The sequence below is a fragment of the Anabas testudineus genome, chromosome 11 (genome assembly GCF_900324465.2).
Source record: "Anabas testudineus chromosome 11, fAnaTes1.2, whole genome shotgun sequence".
NCBI lineage: Eukaryota > Metazoa > Chordata > Actinopteri > Anabantiformes > Anabantidae > Anabas > Anabas testudineus.
This window is the reverse complement of record NC_046620.1, coordinates 2,602,182-2,617,379: the sequence shown is the minus strand read 5'-3', so window position 1 is coordinate 2,617,379 and position 15,198 is coordinate 2,602,182. Positions and strand designations below refer to the sequence as shown.

Genomic DNA, 15,198 nt, shown 5'->3' with positions numbered 1-15,198 from the left:
CACAATCTAATTGAAATCAACACAACAGCTCTGCCATGAATTCTACTTTCTGGAACCAATGGAAACACTTTACTGATAAAACTACTCTGATAAAAATAACACGAATACTTCAAAGGTACTTTCTGCCATTTTTAAAATCTGCTAAACATGACTTTTTCCAACAAACAATACATTTAAACTGTGTAAGTATAAAAGTGTTATCAGTGGGTAAATCTCTATAAAAGTCAAATACTGGTGACAGAGCTACACAGTCTTATTAAAGAAGGTTTCAGACTTTCCAGAGTTCAGAACCAACCCAATTCTCCAGAGTACCCCAGGTTCTGGAGGGACCGTTATAATGAACAGGATGCGTCCTACCTCTCCTCTCTCCTCAGTTCCTACTCACCGTTTCTATGAGTTTTCGGTTTTCTACTAGCTGCCTTTTGTCTTTGATCTCGTTGGATGCCACCCACGTCTTGATCTGGTCTCGAAGACGCTGAGGGACCAGAAGAAGAAGAAGAAGAAGAAGAGAAACAGAGCGGGGGAGAGAGGGAGAGATTAGCAAAGACAGAGACAGACACAGATACTGGAGTGATACATGCAGAGACTTGTCTCCAGCAGTCATAGATGGTAAACTTTATGCAGCAAACAAGCTTGGCTTGGAGTTTGGTCCTCATGGCAACGTCAAGACAGAGAGCTCACACGTGGCTGACCACGATGATATTTAATACTCCAAACGCAAACACACACCTCTCTCTGTGAGCAGGTTAAATGATTTTACATCAGTCTAAATCAATTATCTTTAAATAATTGTAATTCCCAAAAAACGCTGACATCAAAGCAGCAGACAAGACAAACAGAGCTGCACGTTACACCTGTTTTTAACGTGTGAGCTGCACCTGAAGATAAAATGTGGACTTAATCAAATCAAAATCACTTTTTTCATCACTGATTTTCTAATCACAAATGTGCCTCAGTGGATTTTACCCTCTCTACAACAACCTCAACAACCACCCTCTGTCCTCAGACCCTCAAACCAGATAAGGAATCCATCAGGGAGGCTGTAGTTGGTGCTATTGAACTGTATGGCGTTACACAGAGAGGTGTTTCTGAGCCACACTGATATAAATGCATGAATCAAATAAACAGCTGCCAGAAAAACACAATATGCTGCAGATCTACAGCAGCACAAACACCAGCCTCCACAATAATCCAAGAGTTGAATCAACACCTGTGTAAAACGGACTGTTGTAAGGATATGTCACAATCCTCCTTTAATGCAGAAATAAATTGAGTTAAACATGTTTTCATCTCGCCATCATTAGTGTTATGGGCAAAGATTTTAATTGAATTAATCTCAAATTAAATTTACATCACAGCAAAGTGCAAAAAGTGAAAGGATCTATAAACCTCCCGGAGCCAATGAAAATCTTTCTGATGATGTCTGCTATGTTTGGTGTGTTTACTGTTTTTTTTAGGTGCTTTCCCAGTGTCCTCTTTCACTTGTGGATTCGTGCACTGGTTTAATGACTCAAAACAACCTCGGTGTCAAGTTTTACTCCTTAGACAACCCAACATGTCTGAATTCTGCTGTTATAAGGTGATGGATATTTGCTGAGAATGGCTAAATGAATGGCGGTCAGCCGTCACTCCAAGCGTGTTTCTGAACTCAAAAACGATTAATTATTATCAGGAGGAACACTTGGCTTGGATTCTCAGATTTGTTTCAGTTTGCTGTTTTTACCTGTAGCTTTTTAATCTCTTTCTTGAGGTCTGCTTCATATTTCTCCTTCTGGTTTGCATTGGCTGCATTGTGAAGCTGCAGAGAAGAAGAAAACAGAGAAAGGGTCAAACTGATGCGTGAACCTCACAACACAAACTCTAGACTTAACACACTTAACACTTTGTCTTCATTAGCTGAACTCTGAGCAGACATTAACAAGCGCAGTATTTCTTCAGCAGATTATATAAGTATATATACAAGTATTGTTAGTACTGATTGTATTTAACTACTATGACTAGGAAAATTTTTACTCATCCATCATCACATACCTCCATTAACAATTACTTGTCAACTAATTGATAATTAGTTGAATACCATTACATACATTCAGTCACAGTATACACACACACATATATTAATTTAATCTTTTCACATTTTGCTTTGTGAATCTGAGAAGAAAAAGGCTCTAAGAAATGTGAGTAAAAAGATATTTTTGATATTTAGCAATTTGTTGCAGTCGCAGTGATGATCTCTTCATACCTTTTGCCAAATGTCTTCAAACTGCTCCACTCCCTCCCCTACTTTTTTCAGACATCGATCTATTTCACCTGGAGGAGAAGCGACAAGCAGAGTGAAATTATACTTTTAACAGGGTCAAGAAGTTATCTGGAGAAAAATGAAAGTTTAGATATTTCACAAAATATGGCATTTACTGTTCAGGAATTACAGAGAATCCATTTTCATGGTTTAACCATTTATCTTCTCCCGAGTCTTGGAATCTAACGTTTATCATAATGTTATTTGTTATCCGCTGCTCTCACCAGATTCAGTTCAATCATTTCCCAAGAAAAGTTGTTGTGCAACATGTTTTGGACGGATCTCGAACAACAGGAAGTGTAGTTCTTAATACTTAATACAATGAATTTATGAATTCTGCACACATTAGATCACATCCTGGACACAGGAGCACATCTCAGCACATTTCACATTGTTCATTTGAGTAATCCAGGCAATTACAGTGAAAACTGCTGCTGAAATTCAGGCTGCTGCAGCGCTCGCACTTATCCCACACGCAGAAAAATAACAAACATGTCAAATAACAGCAGGGCATCTACAAACTGTGTTTGACATCTCATGAAATATGCATATCATAAAAGGCACATTCAGCTTGTGAGCCAGAGGTGACACACATGCATACACCAAAATAAACGTCCCTCTTAAAAATGACAAGTCTCTTAAAACTGCAGCTCCGTAAACAGCGTGTTGATAGACGAGCAGATTAAAGGCTTTGTTTTCATTACTGTCCTAAATGTATGTTCTCACCATCATGTGAAGCAGATTAGTTAAGATATGCTGTTAATTATAAACAGGCAAAAGCTCATTTTAGTGTCATTTTATCACGTCTGACCCAGAACAAGATCAAGTCGAGTTGTTTTTAATTTTTTACATCTCACAGAGCAAATGGTTTCAACGCAGTATGAACAGAAAACTAACACATATCATCATTTAATTTGTGGATTGGAAAACTTCAGTGTGATCTGAAACAATCAGTGAATCACCAGAAAAAAAATCTATGTAACTATTCTGAAAATCTATTAATCCTTAAAAAGCAGTTTTCAAATATCAAGATGTTCAAAATATTATAAACGTTTTTTCACAACTCTGACATTTTTAATAGACTGAACTATTAATTAGTGTCTTCGGTTTCTTAATTATTTGTTCCAGACGTATGAAACAAGAAAATATTTAAAATCTACCTGAGATTTCTAACATTGCTGAAACTTCAAGAGGCTGCAATGCTGTAAACTTTTAGACAGATTACAGCTAAAATGACTTAGTGAGCATCAAGAATATGGACGAAACCAAGTTAGAATGATTTATATCAGCTCCGATGGATTTTCATTTCTGGTCTCTTTCACAGAAGCTGTAGTTTTAAATTGATAATTAACTTTTCTTAAAATTAGGAAGATTAACTTGTATGTTTGGGTTCATTTGCCCAATTCTTCAAATCCACAGTTAAGTTTATGCCCCTTTTTTTTCATTAAATCAAACAATTAGCAAAACTAAATGTTCCTGGGCTCTGAGCACTTTTTAAACACAAATCACCCACACTGTAGTCTTCTTGAACAGTTTCAGCCTTGATTTCAGAACTGGTTGCTAATGTAGAAACAGGGAGCGCTGAGGAAATCTACAGGCGTAGTTTGACCTTAAACAGTCTTGATGTTAAGATACTGCTGCGGGAGTGTTATTTTTAGATGAAAGTCTACCTCCTTTGTAATAATACATTACAATTTGACAGAGCCGAGTCGGTGCTTGTGCTCAATCTTTTCTTCTTCATGAAGAGATTTTTGGGGTGACAGCTGTTCAGCGGGAGAAGTCACAGCAGCACATGTGACTTCATAAGAGATAAGAAGGAAGAATCCTGTCAACAAGACTCTGAGGAGACTCTCTGCAGGACGGAGAAGAGCCTGAGGTTTTCTGTCTTTACACAAAGGTCTGGCTCAGGTTACAAGCTTTGGATAAAATACTCCCCCCACACATATCAGTCAACATCAGCTTCACTGTTTTGCTCATACTGTTTAAATTTTTTAAATAAAATCACTGAGAGCAGAAGAGGAGCAGCAGCAGCCCCTGACTGATCTGTCTGAAGCCTGAAACCTGCTCCGCTGTCTGTGGAAGTGCGACAGCGTCATGAGCAGACGTTTGCACAGATGTATGTCAGCACACAGGCCATATCATCCTGTGCACAAAGAGGCAGTGTCACACTCACCAAACCAAAACAGGAAACAAACAGTAAAGTTTAAATAGATATATGCATACATCTGCTTAAAGTGTGGTGAAGAGCCTTGAAGGGAAAAGGTTGTGAATGGAAGGTTAAATGCTGACATGTGAAAAAGCAGCACAGCCCCTGATCAAGGTCGGTGGTTTTCTGTATCTTTGCTGTTTTCCTAAAACACACCAAGAGTTGTGTCTGTGGTTTTGTTTATTTGCCTGTCCCACAGAGCTCCACTGTTGTTCAAGAACTAGTAAAAACACATCAGTGCACCACACCACTGCACCGGGAGACACGCTACTTCATTAAAACACAAAACTGCTCCTAGCTGCACACATCTCTGGATCACAGTTCTTAATCAAAAAGAATACGAGCAGACATGAGCCGAGAGGGAGCGACTGAGCAGCAGCTGGTTCCTGCAGTGGCACCGGCAGGAAGTTCTGAATGGCACATTGTAAAACATCAAGTAAAAGTCCAAATTTTGACTTTTCATTCTGGTTGTGCACATGTTATGGTTTCCTTTGAGAGTGCTCTATCTTCGATAGCGATGGTGAAAACTGTGTGATGTGTGTCTGTGTGTGAAATAGGTGTTTTTAAACGGTGGGAGCTCATGATGACCAAGGTCATTTTCATTTGTTTCCATTGTTCCTTGAACACTGGTGTTGCCCTTTACACACTTCTCACGCTTTAACAGAACCTCACATTTGTTATGAGGTCGCCCAGTGCAGCGGCGACGCTCACTGATGTGTTATTAGGTGACAATGGACGAATATAAATAAACCAGGTTCAGGACTCACAGACATTCCAGTGAGCAGACGTGTTTCATTGTTTGTTTCAGCATCTGTATGGGATGTTTTGAAAATCCGCTGGTCTCCTCCTTTAAGACTATTATTATGTTATACTGGGCTGCGTTCAGGTGTGAATGTGTGTACAGGAAAACAGGTAATTCTCCTCTTACTGAGCATGTGTGGAGGATTGACCAACAAAGTGGCCACAGAAAAGGATCAGTTGGTTTGATAACAGTGTTTCTAACAGAGCTCTGTTTTCCCCGTGCACACTACAACACCAAGTAATGAGGAAAAAAGCTCTCAGGTGGATCCATCCTGTTTGGGTTAAAGCTGCAGGAAGCAAGACCAGATTTACTCATTCTGACTCCCTCTGGAGCTAAAAGCCTCTAACCTAGTAGGCTGACAGCTTACACAACCCAGTAAACAAGCTTCTTGTGAGAGCATGTGACTTTTGTTTACAAGGCCCAGCTCTTTTTTAACTGAGCAGCGAGAAACTAAATGCAGAAATGCTCCTAATGGCTTTTTTCCACTTGAGGTCACAAAGCAAATCATGCAGGAGGACGAGGGGGAGGAGGCGTGATCACACCTCTACTGTAAACGTTTCTTATGTTCCTACTGTGACTGAAACAGGTGCAGTGTATAAAAATGCCATCAGGGCACTTTTCAGTCACAATAATACAAGACACTGAAACACTGTCATTGTGACACACCCTGTGTTAGAATCCGCCTGGCACCTGCTCAGACCACAACAAACCCTGATGCTTATTAGCATCAGCTCAAGTGTTTGATCACACACACACGCAGGCACACACACACACACGCAGACACACACACACACACACACACACACACACACGCACACGTGCCTCACCTTGAAGTTTCCTTTTATCGGCCATGACTAATGACTAGGATGATGTCTTCATGCCTTCTTTCACTGCAAAAATAAAAAGATAGAGACAAACATGCATTAATGAATCTAAATGTGTCAACTATTTCATTATATAGCGAAAACCTGCAGAGCAATAATAAAAAGAAACCAGCTGACGCAGACTAAAGAACGTTGATAAAAAATTACAGAGATGAATCAAATATCTCAGCAGGAATCTAACACTTCCTGCTGCTAACGTCCTGTTGCTAATTTAAAACGTATATCACTGATCTGTGTTGTTGAATGTATTACAGGATTAATCTTAGATGTAATGTGGCTTCTTTGGTGTGGATACTTTACCTAAACCTGCCTGTTCAATGTCCACATCATGTGATGACTTCTACGTGTTTGTACAACATTGTTCAACAAAACTTCAGACAACAAGTTCGAACTAGATGAACACTTGATGCCCACTTTCCACACGCTTTAGTGTGCAGGCACGCTGGGCTGCAATGATGCACATCACAACCCTGCTGACTCTGAGGCACCAACACCAAAACATTCACTAATTCAAAATCAAATACGTGCTCTGACAGCAGGTTTAGTTTCTGATCCAGTTCCAAGTTAACCACATTCGTTACAGCTCCGCTGTTTACAAATCTCTTTCTTGTTTGTTTGTTTTTGTCATTTTCTTGCTTAAATATTTAAATATCTACCAACCGTCCAACCGTCAAGTTAAAGTAAAGGTTTTGTGATAAAAGCTCAACATTACACTGTACTTTATGACCTATCAGTGGCATCACTGCATATATAGACCCCACTACTTTTACTGTCTGCAGTCTTTTGTTGCGCTCTTTGAATACATGGAGAAATCAACCTAAATAATTCATGTTTATTAAGGAATCTTCTCAGGAATCCAGGAAACTAGTTTTCCATTATTTTAAATAACATTTGAGGAATCAGTTTACTTAAGAAAACCAATTGTAACTGTTACTAAAGTGCACGTAAACAGAGTAAATTCGGTGAGCGGGTAAAACAGGTACGACAACAGTGCTATTTATGGACATTAATGTGTTCCTCAAACAATTGGTAAGTGGGCCTCAAACACATGGACACAAGTCTGCAGGCTTTATAATTTACAACAGCTTTCATAACAAATTCAGTGTTAAAACTGAACTGAAACTGCAAAACACATCGCTAGAGAAACTTCATGTTATTAAGAGAAGTGTAAAAATGTTTTCACTTCATTATGAAACTGTGGCAGGACAAATTAGACGAAGGCAGGCTGCCACAGTGCAGATAATAAAGGAAAAAACTGAAGTTCATTAGACTGTGCAACCAAACAAAAGGCATCTGTACGTGTAGTTATACTGCTTTAGTCCTTTGCATGTGTCAGTAAAAAGTCTGAGAGGCAGATTGTTTAATGTCAGCGAGAACACAACAAAACACCTGCCTGACAGTTTACCTGTAAATGTAAGGAGAGCACTAGGGTTGGGCAGTCGCCTGTGTTTTCATATATATTTGGCTGAAAGGTGATCTGAACTCCAATGAGCTGAAGCAGTGGGGGGTGTGGGCCTCTTAGTTTCTCTGTTTTCGCTCATTTTAAATCAGTGTGGTCACTTTCAGAGCACGGCTGCAGTGGTTGAGCTGTGTTCTGGTGCATTTAGTGAGACAAAATCTAAAATGTCTACATCTGCAGGCTACAGCTCATCAGTGGGAGCTGCTAAAGGAAGCGTTTATGAGCCGTGATGAAATTTTACTTTCGACACCACAAAAAATAAGTAAATGGGAACAACGATATTGTGAACTCTGCTGCATCGTAACCCAGTAAGAGAGCTGAGTAAGATGATTTGCTGCTTCTGGGACGTTGATACTCCGGCTAAAATCAAGCAGTAGTGTGGGAATAGGGGCGGATTGTTAAGCCTGTTTGTCCGATTAAGAAACGAGTCCAAACAGGTCATTTAAAATGAATAAGTCACATTAAAGCCCAACAAAACAATAGCTAGTAGTGGGATCCAGAATTAACACTGCATCTTCTTTATCTGTGCTCCAAATCTCTCTGCATGACGGTATTTTTTGAGTTTTGAACTATACATGCGTGTCAGTTGAGCCATTTTAGCTTTTCAGTGTATTTAATGCTAAAAACTATAACGATTTATTGTCACAGGGCCTAAAAGACTTCACAACAGTTTTCCACAACAACCAAATTCAGATTCCAGTCATTTAGGAGTAGATCATTAATCCAGTGTTGTGCGCATCCTTTAGATGATTTGTGGAGTTGAGTGATGAAGTTAACCACTGCTACTTATCTTAACAGCTCAATAATTATAAGCAGAGGCGGCAAAAGCCCAGTACACAAGTAATAGTGCCACTTGAAGTTACCTAAGTGCTTCAAAATATACTTCAAGTAAATAAAAGTAAAGTCTCTACTCAACCAATGGTCGTCTCTGAACAACAATAATCCAACTGTCGAAAGTTAATGTAATGTACTCACACATTTCAGATTTCATAATTGGCCCATTTCATAATTATACATATTATAATTATTGATTAATTTTTAGAGCTGATTATTTATGGTTTGATATTTTTATTTATTTATTTCAAATTAACTGCATTTTTCAGTTGGAGTGACAAATTACAGTTGTGCCTGTTAAAGTGAGACAAACAATCAAGTACATTTAATTTAAGTATTGTGTATAAGTGCAATTTTGGTCATTGCACGTTTCCATTTTCAGCTGATTTGTACTTCTACCTCACTAAATTTGAGAAGCAAATATAGTAGTTTTACTCCTTCAATAATTATATTGTACTTTCAGATCCGGTTTAGTGATGCAAACACAGTTTGGTGTTGAATTCACAAACTACCCAGTGGTACATAAAGTAAGTGAACACAATAATAGGTTCAAATGAGACTTTTTATGTTCTACATACTAATAATAGGTTCAAATGAGACTTTTTATGTTCTACATACTAATAATAGGTTCAAATGAGACTTTTTATGTTCTACATACTAATAATAGGTTCAAATGAGACTTTTTATGTTCTACATACTAATAATAGGTTCAAATGAGACTTTTATGTTCTACATACTAATAATAGGTTCAAATGAGACTTTTTATGTTCTACATACTAATAATAGGTTCAAATGAGACTTTTTATGTTCTACATACTAATAATAGGTTCAAATGAGACTTTTTATGTTCTACATACTAATAATAGGTTCAAATGAGACTTTTTATGTTCTACATACTTCAGGTACTTTGGAGCTGGTATTTTTGCACCTCACTCCTATTTGCAGGCTTTTCCTCCACAGTTCACCTGCAGCACCACTTTCCCACACAGGTGCACACACCTTGATCCAGCCTCCGTCGTTTAGCTAACACGCGGTGACCTGCGGACTGTGGATCAGCTGAGGTCCCTGTTTTCTGTCCGTTTCTCGTGTTTAGACCGGGACTCGGAGACCTCCGCCGTGTGGGCACCAGCTAAACTCGGCTGTTGTTCCGGACCGAGCGACCAGAACCCGGGGTGTTTATAAACAATGCGCGGACCGACATCCGAGCAGGTCCACTTCAAAACTAAGTCCGGACTCAAGTTACGGACTTCGTTAGTTCTGCAGCCCACATGTGTTTTGTGTTTTAAAAAGCAAACACACTCCACGTTGTTCTGCTGTCAGTGGACGAGCTGCAGCTTCTCACCGGCTGCGCTCGTTGATGTTGGAAAGAGGACAGAGGCAGAGAGACACACAGAAACCCATCACCTTTGGCTCTGTGACCAATTTACCTGGATTTTTCCGAGTTGCGATTTCGTTCCGCAGTCGCCAAACTCCGGCAAATCTTCAGCGATTCACTACAGACGCTTATTTTGTTTAAAACAATTCTCAGTTCTTCTCGTTAAACAATCACTCCGAATATCCAAGATGGCTACCAGGAACACCTCCTCCTCCGATACCCTGTTGGACAGGAATCCCGCCCACCTCGTCTGTGATTGGACCGCTGCGACCGCTCCCGCCCTCCTATTCGCTACACCCCGCTGTCTGTCAATTCAGACAGGGTTTACTGTTTCCTGTATAACTTTTGCTGTGATTGGACAGTTCGGAAAGGTTAAAGGGGAAACTGACTTTTGTTTTGGCCGCAAGGGTTTCTGGGAAGTGAAGTATACTTAGCTCACCAGCTAAAATCCCATGTGTAAGAAGTACACAAATTCAGTACTCAGGCAAAAGTACAAGTATTTTATTAAAAAGTACTCCACTAGAAGTAGAAGTACCACATCAAAGGATCAAATCAAGTTAAAGCGCGTGTTCTAAAATTTAGCCAATCACCATAGGATCAAGTGCTGTTCCACTTTACACAAAATAATATAAACCAAATAAAAAAACAGAATCACCCTTTGTGTTTCATCTTATTCATCCATCCATTCTCCTAACTGCTCGTCCTCTTAAGGGTTGCAAGGGAAAGTAAGGTTTAATATTATGTTTACAAGTAATTTGAAATATGTAAAATGACCCCAAAGGTCAATAATCAAGAATCAGCTGCAACAAATCAGTATGATCAAAGATGGTTCATGGATGAACTCCAGAATAAAAGACACACAAATGATGCTGTCACATTGTGACGGTGTTTCAGTTCTGTTTGTGTTCATCTTATAGGTCCTGTTGTTTTTTTGTTTTTTGTCTCTACCTCATTTCTCAGGCTGCTGAGGATGTGCCCTCTTGGTTAGTTTGGTCTAGATTGGTAATCTTTATCATAGGTGGTAATCTACATGTTGCATTGTTTCTTTATTCCAATGGGGGGCGCTGCAGTCTGCAAGCTGATAACTGCCTTACTCTAATCAATGAATTCAGCAAAGCTGCTAGTTTCTTAAATCTGATCATACATTAATAAATTATTGTCTGGGTCACTGTCAGCTGTAGAATTTATTCATATTTATCTTGACAAGACCAAATACCAACCTGTGTAGTTTCATATTAGAGTTAAGTGCATTTCACTGGCTTCAGTTTGTTTAGTGCTGGACTCAACCTTCATTTCCACACTTCACATTTTTGACATCTTGTAAATTACGTCCAAAAACACACAAATAATCATTGTGCAGACATTTTACATTATTTATTTTTTTGCATTATGATATTTTACATCTTCTATTATCATAATTCACAAAATACAGCAACATCAATACGTCCATGTGATCAACTTAAATAAACTTCGACTGTTTAAGATGCTTCAACACTTCAACAACAAAAACAAAAGCACATTTTCAAAAATGTGCAAACAACTGTAACACTGAATCATAAGAAATAAAAATCAGTATTTTTCTGTCAAATAGAAACAGAATCTCAAAGTTAATAATAATCTGGGATCTCTAAATACTCATAAGAAAAAATATTTGTTGAAGTCGATGTCGAAAACACTTTCACTCACTGACTGCTTTGATTTCTGCTCTACAAAACCTTTGCAGGAGTGAAAAATCAGTCTGTCCTCTCTGAGATGAGGACTTTATAATACTGCATCTACCAGTTCCAGTAATTTCAGAGGTAAAACAAAAAGTGACTTAAAGTAAGATCAATCTCTAGTGAAAAAACAAAAACTGCAAACTTGGAAACTGGAATTTATATAAATTAAGCAAATCAAATCATGTAAATTAAGCAAATCAAAGTTTATTCCTCTCATTTTTCTTCTTATTTAAGGGCAAAAAAAAAAAAGACCTTTAATTTTAGAAGCTCTTCAACACATCAGCCGTCTGTTCTTCCTTTTCGCTCTTGTCCGTCAGTTTCTGAACCTGTAGGAGATCGGCAGCAGCTTGTGAGTCTTCTTCATGGTCTGGACCTTGGCGTGCGTCGGGTCGTCCATGGTCTTGTAGCATCTCCGGGCGTAATCCAAAAGCTTCTCCTTCGATGCATCAAACTCTCCGACCTCTGCCACCTGCAGCAGATCAGGTTGATGTAGTGTTCACATAATGATACCATGTTTAACATCTCTGCACTTTATCACATGTGGTCTCATCTGGGATCAGTCAGTGCAGAGCAACACAGACAAAACAGCTGGAGTTTGGTTCAAATGTTTTGTAGAAACAAACCAACCAAATGCTCTTGAACTGAATTACTGAACTGAATTCCACTGACTGTGCTGCAGGTTTTGTTCGTTTCTTTTGTCAAAACCAAGGTAGAAATCATGCCACAAGGTGACACTATGTTGGAAGTGAGAAGCATTTTTTTTCCAGAAAATTAACAAGAACATTAACACGTGTTAAAGTCAAAATGAAATTGGCTGCAGTAAAACGGTTCAGACCTTCTCTGGAGCCACGAGCAGCAGTTCAGCGATGGGGGACGTGGAGGCCATGGTGTTCCGGTCGACCCCGTGGATCTGGAAAGCTCGGGACATGCTCCTCACCCGCTGGTAGGTGGACAGGATCTTCTTATAGCGAATCAGAACACCGTCTGGGTCTTTAACTGGGAGAGTGAGAGAAAACAGCTTCAGCTCAGCTACTGAAAACTTGCCAGAACGAAGTATTTTGTGTATTTAATACTACATAGATCAGTGTTCAGGTCACATGACTCACCTCTCTGCCTCTCCCTCCCATGAGTGATCCTGAAGATCCTCCTCATCTTCATCCTCGGTTCTCCATTGGCTCGTCCTCTTCCCTTCTTCTTTGACCCCTTCTCCACCGAGGAGTCCTCATCTTCCTCCTCCTCCTCCTCCTCTTCTTCCTCCAGGTACTCGTCCTCTGTGTAGTATTTATCCTCCTCCAGATGAAACTCCTGCTTAACTAAAGCCGTTAAAAGTTTAAACACTTTGAGAAATGGTTGAATATTAACACAGAAATACACAGATCATGTTTCCAGCTTCCTCACCGGGGATGGCTGTGCTGCGGCGGGTCCGAGGCGCCGGTCCCTGCAGGCGTTTGAGGGTCATTCCAGACCTGGTGGTCATGGGGGAGGGTGGGGAGGGAGAGCTTACAGGCTGGACCTTCACACCACGCTGAGCATCTGCACACCACTCTGTCACAGCACGTGATCACAGTAAATAATAATAAAGGCGTATTTGTCTGTGAATTTATTCATACAAAGTTTCCCGACGCCTCACCCTCCGGACTCCTCATGCTGACGATGAAGCGGTCCAGCTGACAGCGCAGGAAGTTCCGTTCCTCCTCCAGCTCCTCGATGCGTTTCTGCAGCCAGGCGTTTTTCTCCAGGGCGACGTACAGGTGAGCTCGCAGGTTGGAGACCAGGATGAAAGGGCTGTACTGAGAGGGAGGAGGCTCCTGCACCACGGGCTCTGCAGGAGCAGGATCGGTGAAATGTTATATATTGATAAATGATTTTGAAGGCAACTGTGCTAAAAATCCCAGTGTTTGACTTTAAAGTTAGAAAAACATGATGATTTTATATTGTAGGTTCTATTTAATCTGTACAACAAAGCGGGTTACCTGTATTTTGAAGGTTATTACATGAACACATTTCTTAATTTAAACATAACATTCCTGAACCGCAGCTATGAAAACTTCATCACCGTGAAGAGTGAGCAGCACAGTTAAAACCCACAGACCACATTACACCATGTTACTGCCACAAACAGAGGCGGTCATGTGTAGTAGATGAGGCGTACCGTCCATCATCTGTTGATTCTGGTTCAGGTGATACGCAGGTGGTCTCTCGATGCTGTCCTCCAGGGGAAAAGACACTTCGTAGGCATCCAGATACAAGCCTCCACCTCCTCCTGCTGCTGCAGCTGCTGCAGGGGTGGATGACGACTGGTGCATGTAGTGCTCTGACGGACGCAAAGCAGAAAATGAAATGAAGAAACATCCAACAATTTGACTACTGTGAAATGAAGACCAACTCCATTAACATCGAGAGGAAAGAAAAGCACAGGTGCTGTTTGACACAGCAAATACACTTAATAATTCTTCCTGTAGTTTAAACTATCAGCTACTAATTAAACTGATCAGACACACCGTGTTTCATCAAAGAACCATGTCTGCAAAACAAACTCCTGTGGAAACCGTATGGAAACATGTAGAAAATAGTAAAAGCTGCCAACAGAGCTCTAAGCAGGTGTGTCTAAATGTGAAGGTTTGTCCTGCTGACAGTGTGAAACCCAAAGAGCAGGTTTACTGTCTGTTTATTTAAATTTTAAAAAGTGTATAATAGTAATAATACCTAAAAATAAAGTTGATAACGTTACAGCTTAAGGTTATTTGTTCCCAGTGTTACTTGTGTTATATATAAAACAGACAACAGAGACTAAAATATGAGGAAACAAGTGAGCGAACAGATCAGTAAAACAGTCATAACACTGACAAACTGAGATGAACAGTGTTTAAAACGAAATGAGAAATTATAACAGGAAGAAGTCGAGTGGTCTGTTAATTAAAATGACTTTTAAGATGCAGTTTAAAAGCAGTAAATGATTTGATGAGAGCCAGAGCACCAGAGAAGCGACTACCACGTTATTTTCCATCTGTCCTCTCTAAACATTACAGCTCAACCTCTCTTTAGACGAACAAACACCGTTTTAATGAGTATTTCACACATTTGAATGGCTCCACTTGGCTGCACAGGTTGACTGCGCCATTTAAAAGTTGCTGTTACCTGGCGGGTTTGCATCGTCTCTGCAGGTTGGAGAACTCATGACCGAACAGTGTCAAACCACCTGCAACAGATTAGTAATAACTGGATAAACTCCTTGTTCTTTGTCTCTGTTATACTTCTGTAATACAGCCTGAAACGACCCACAGCTGCAGCTCCACAGCCCGACAACGACCGCTTCTGCTGCAATTACCTGATTATAAGTGGCGTCTACAGGTGTTCCCCGCTCAGGTGTGTTTGCTTTACACATGCGCAGAACGCAGAAAGGTGAAAAGCACTGGAACCGATTTCTACAGGAAAATACATTTATTTAAAAAAAAAAAAGATAAACGAGTTAAATTAGTTTTCTACTAGTTTCACAAACAGTTGTGCTTTTTTAAAACACGTTTATTCGTCTGTGATAAGACGAACGAATCTGCAGCTCAACACTGACGATGATGAACCGACAGGTATCAGCGCTTAAAGAAGAAGAAGAAGAAGAAGAAG

At 39.9% G+C, this 15,198-nt stretch overlaps 2 protein-coding genes across 4 annotated transcripts in view; both read right to left on the bottom strand.

The window, feature by feature from the left end:
- The window catches only part of cnot3b (CCR4-NOT transcription complex, subunit 3b), a 28,233-nt gene extending 18,162 nt beyond the window's left edge, over nt 1-10,071 (bottom strand). For both annotated transcript variants that reach the window (XM_026347992.1, XM_026347993.1), the window contains exons 1-5: nt 9,912-10,071; nt 6,135-6,197; nt 2,243-2,310; nt 1,724-1,798; nt 386-475 (exon numbers count right to left, since the gene is read on the bottom strand). In XM_026347992.1, the coding sequence (XP_026203777.1) occupies nt 386-475; nt 1,724-1,798; nt 2,243-2,310; nt 6,135-6,159 (258 nt within the window). In that variant the 5' untranslated portion in view covers nt 6,160-6,197; nt 9,912-10,071. The remainder of the gene's footprint in view (nt 1-385; nt 476-1,723; nt 1,799-2,242; nt 2,311-6,134; nt 6,198-9,911) is intronic.
- A 1,188-nt stretch (nt 10,072-11,259) lies between these two features.
- On the bottom strand, nt 11,260-14,935 carry ccdc106b (coiled-coil domain containing 106b). Of its 2 annotated transcripts, XM_026348026.1 has the most exons (8): nt 14,906-14,935; nt 14,716-14,776; nt 13,730-13,891; nt 13,208-13,399; nt 12,976-13,122; nt 12,684-12,890; nt 12,413-12,573; nt 11,260-12,046 (listed from the first exon to the last, which is right to left on the bottom strand). In XM_026348026.1, the coding sequence occupies exons 2-8, from the start codon at nt 14,753-14,755 to the stop codon at nt 11,891-11,893; spliced, it is 1,065 nt and encodes a 354-aa protein (XP_026203811.1). In that variant the 5' UTR covers nt 14,756-14,776; nt 14,906-14,935; the 3' UTR covers nt 11,260-11,890. The 2 variants fall into 2 exon arrangements, with proteins under 2 accessions (XP_026203811.1, XP_026203810.1); XM_026348025.1 differs by lacking the exon at nt 14,906-14,935 and having other exon boundaries at nt 14,716-14,855.
- Between the last annotated feature and the right edge of the window lie 263 nt (nt 14,936-15,198).

Bases quoted from the DNA above. Each gene is read 5' to 3' on its own strand.
- ccdc106b (XM_026348026.1), bottom strand. From the start codon at position 14,755: ATGAGTTCTCCAACCTGCAGAGACGATGCAAACCCGCCAG. The intron at 13,892-14,715 runs GTAACAGCAACT...TGCGTCCGTCAG, and splicing joins AGACGATGCAAACCCGCCAG to AGCACTACATGCACCAGTCG. The intron at 13,123-13,207 runs GTGAGGCGTCGG...GTGCTGTGACAG, and splicing joins CAGCATGAGGAGTCCGGAGG to AGTGGTGTGCAGATGCTCAG.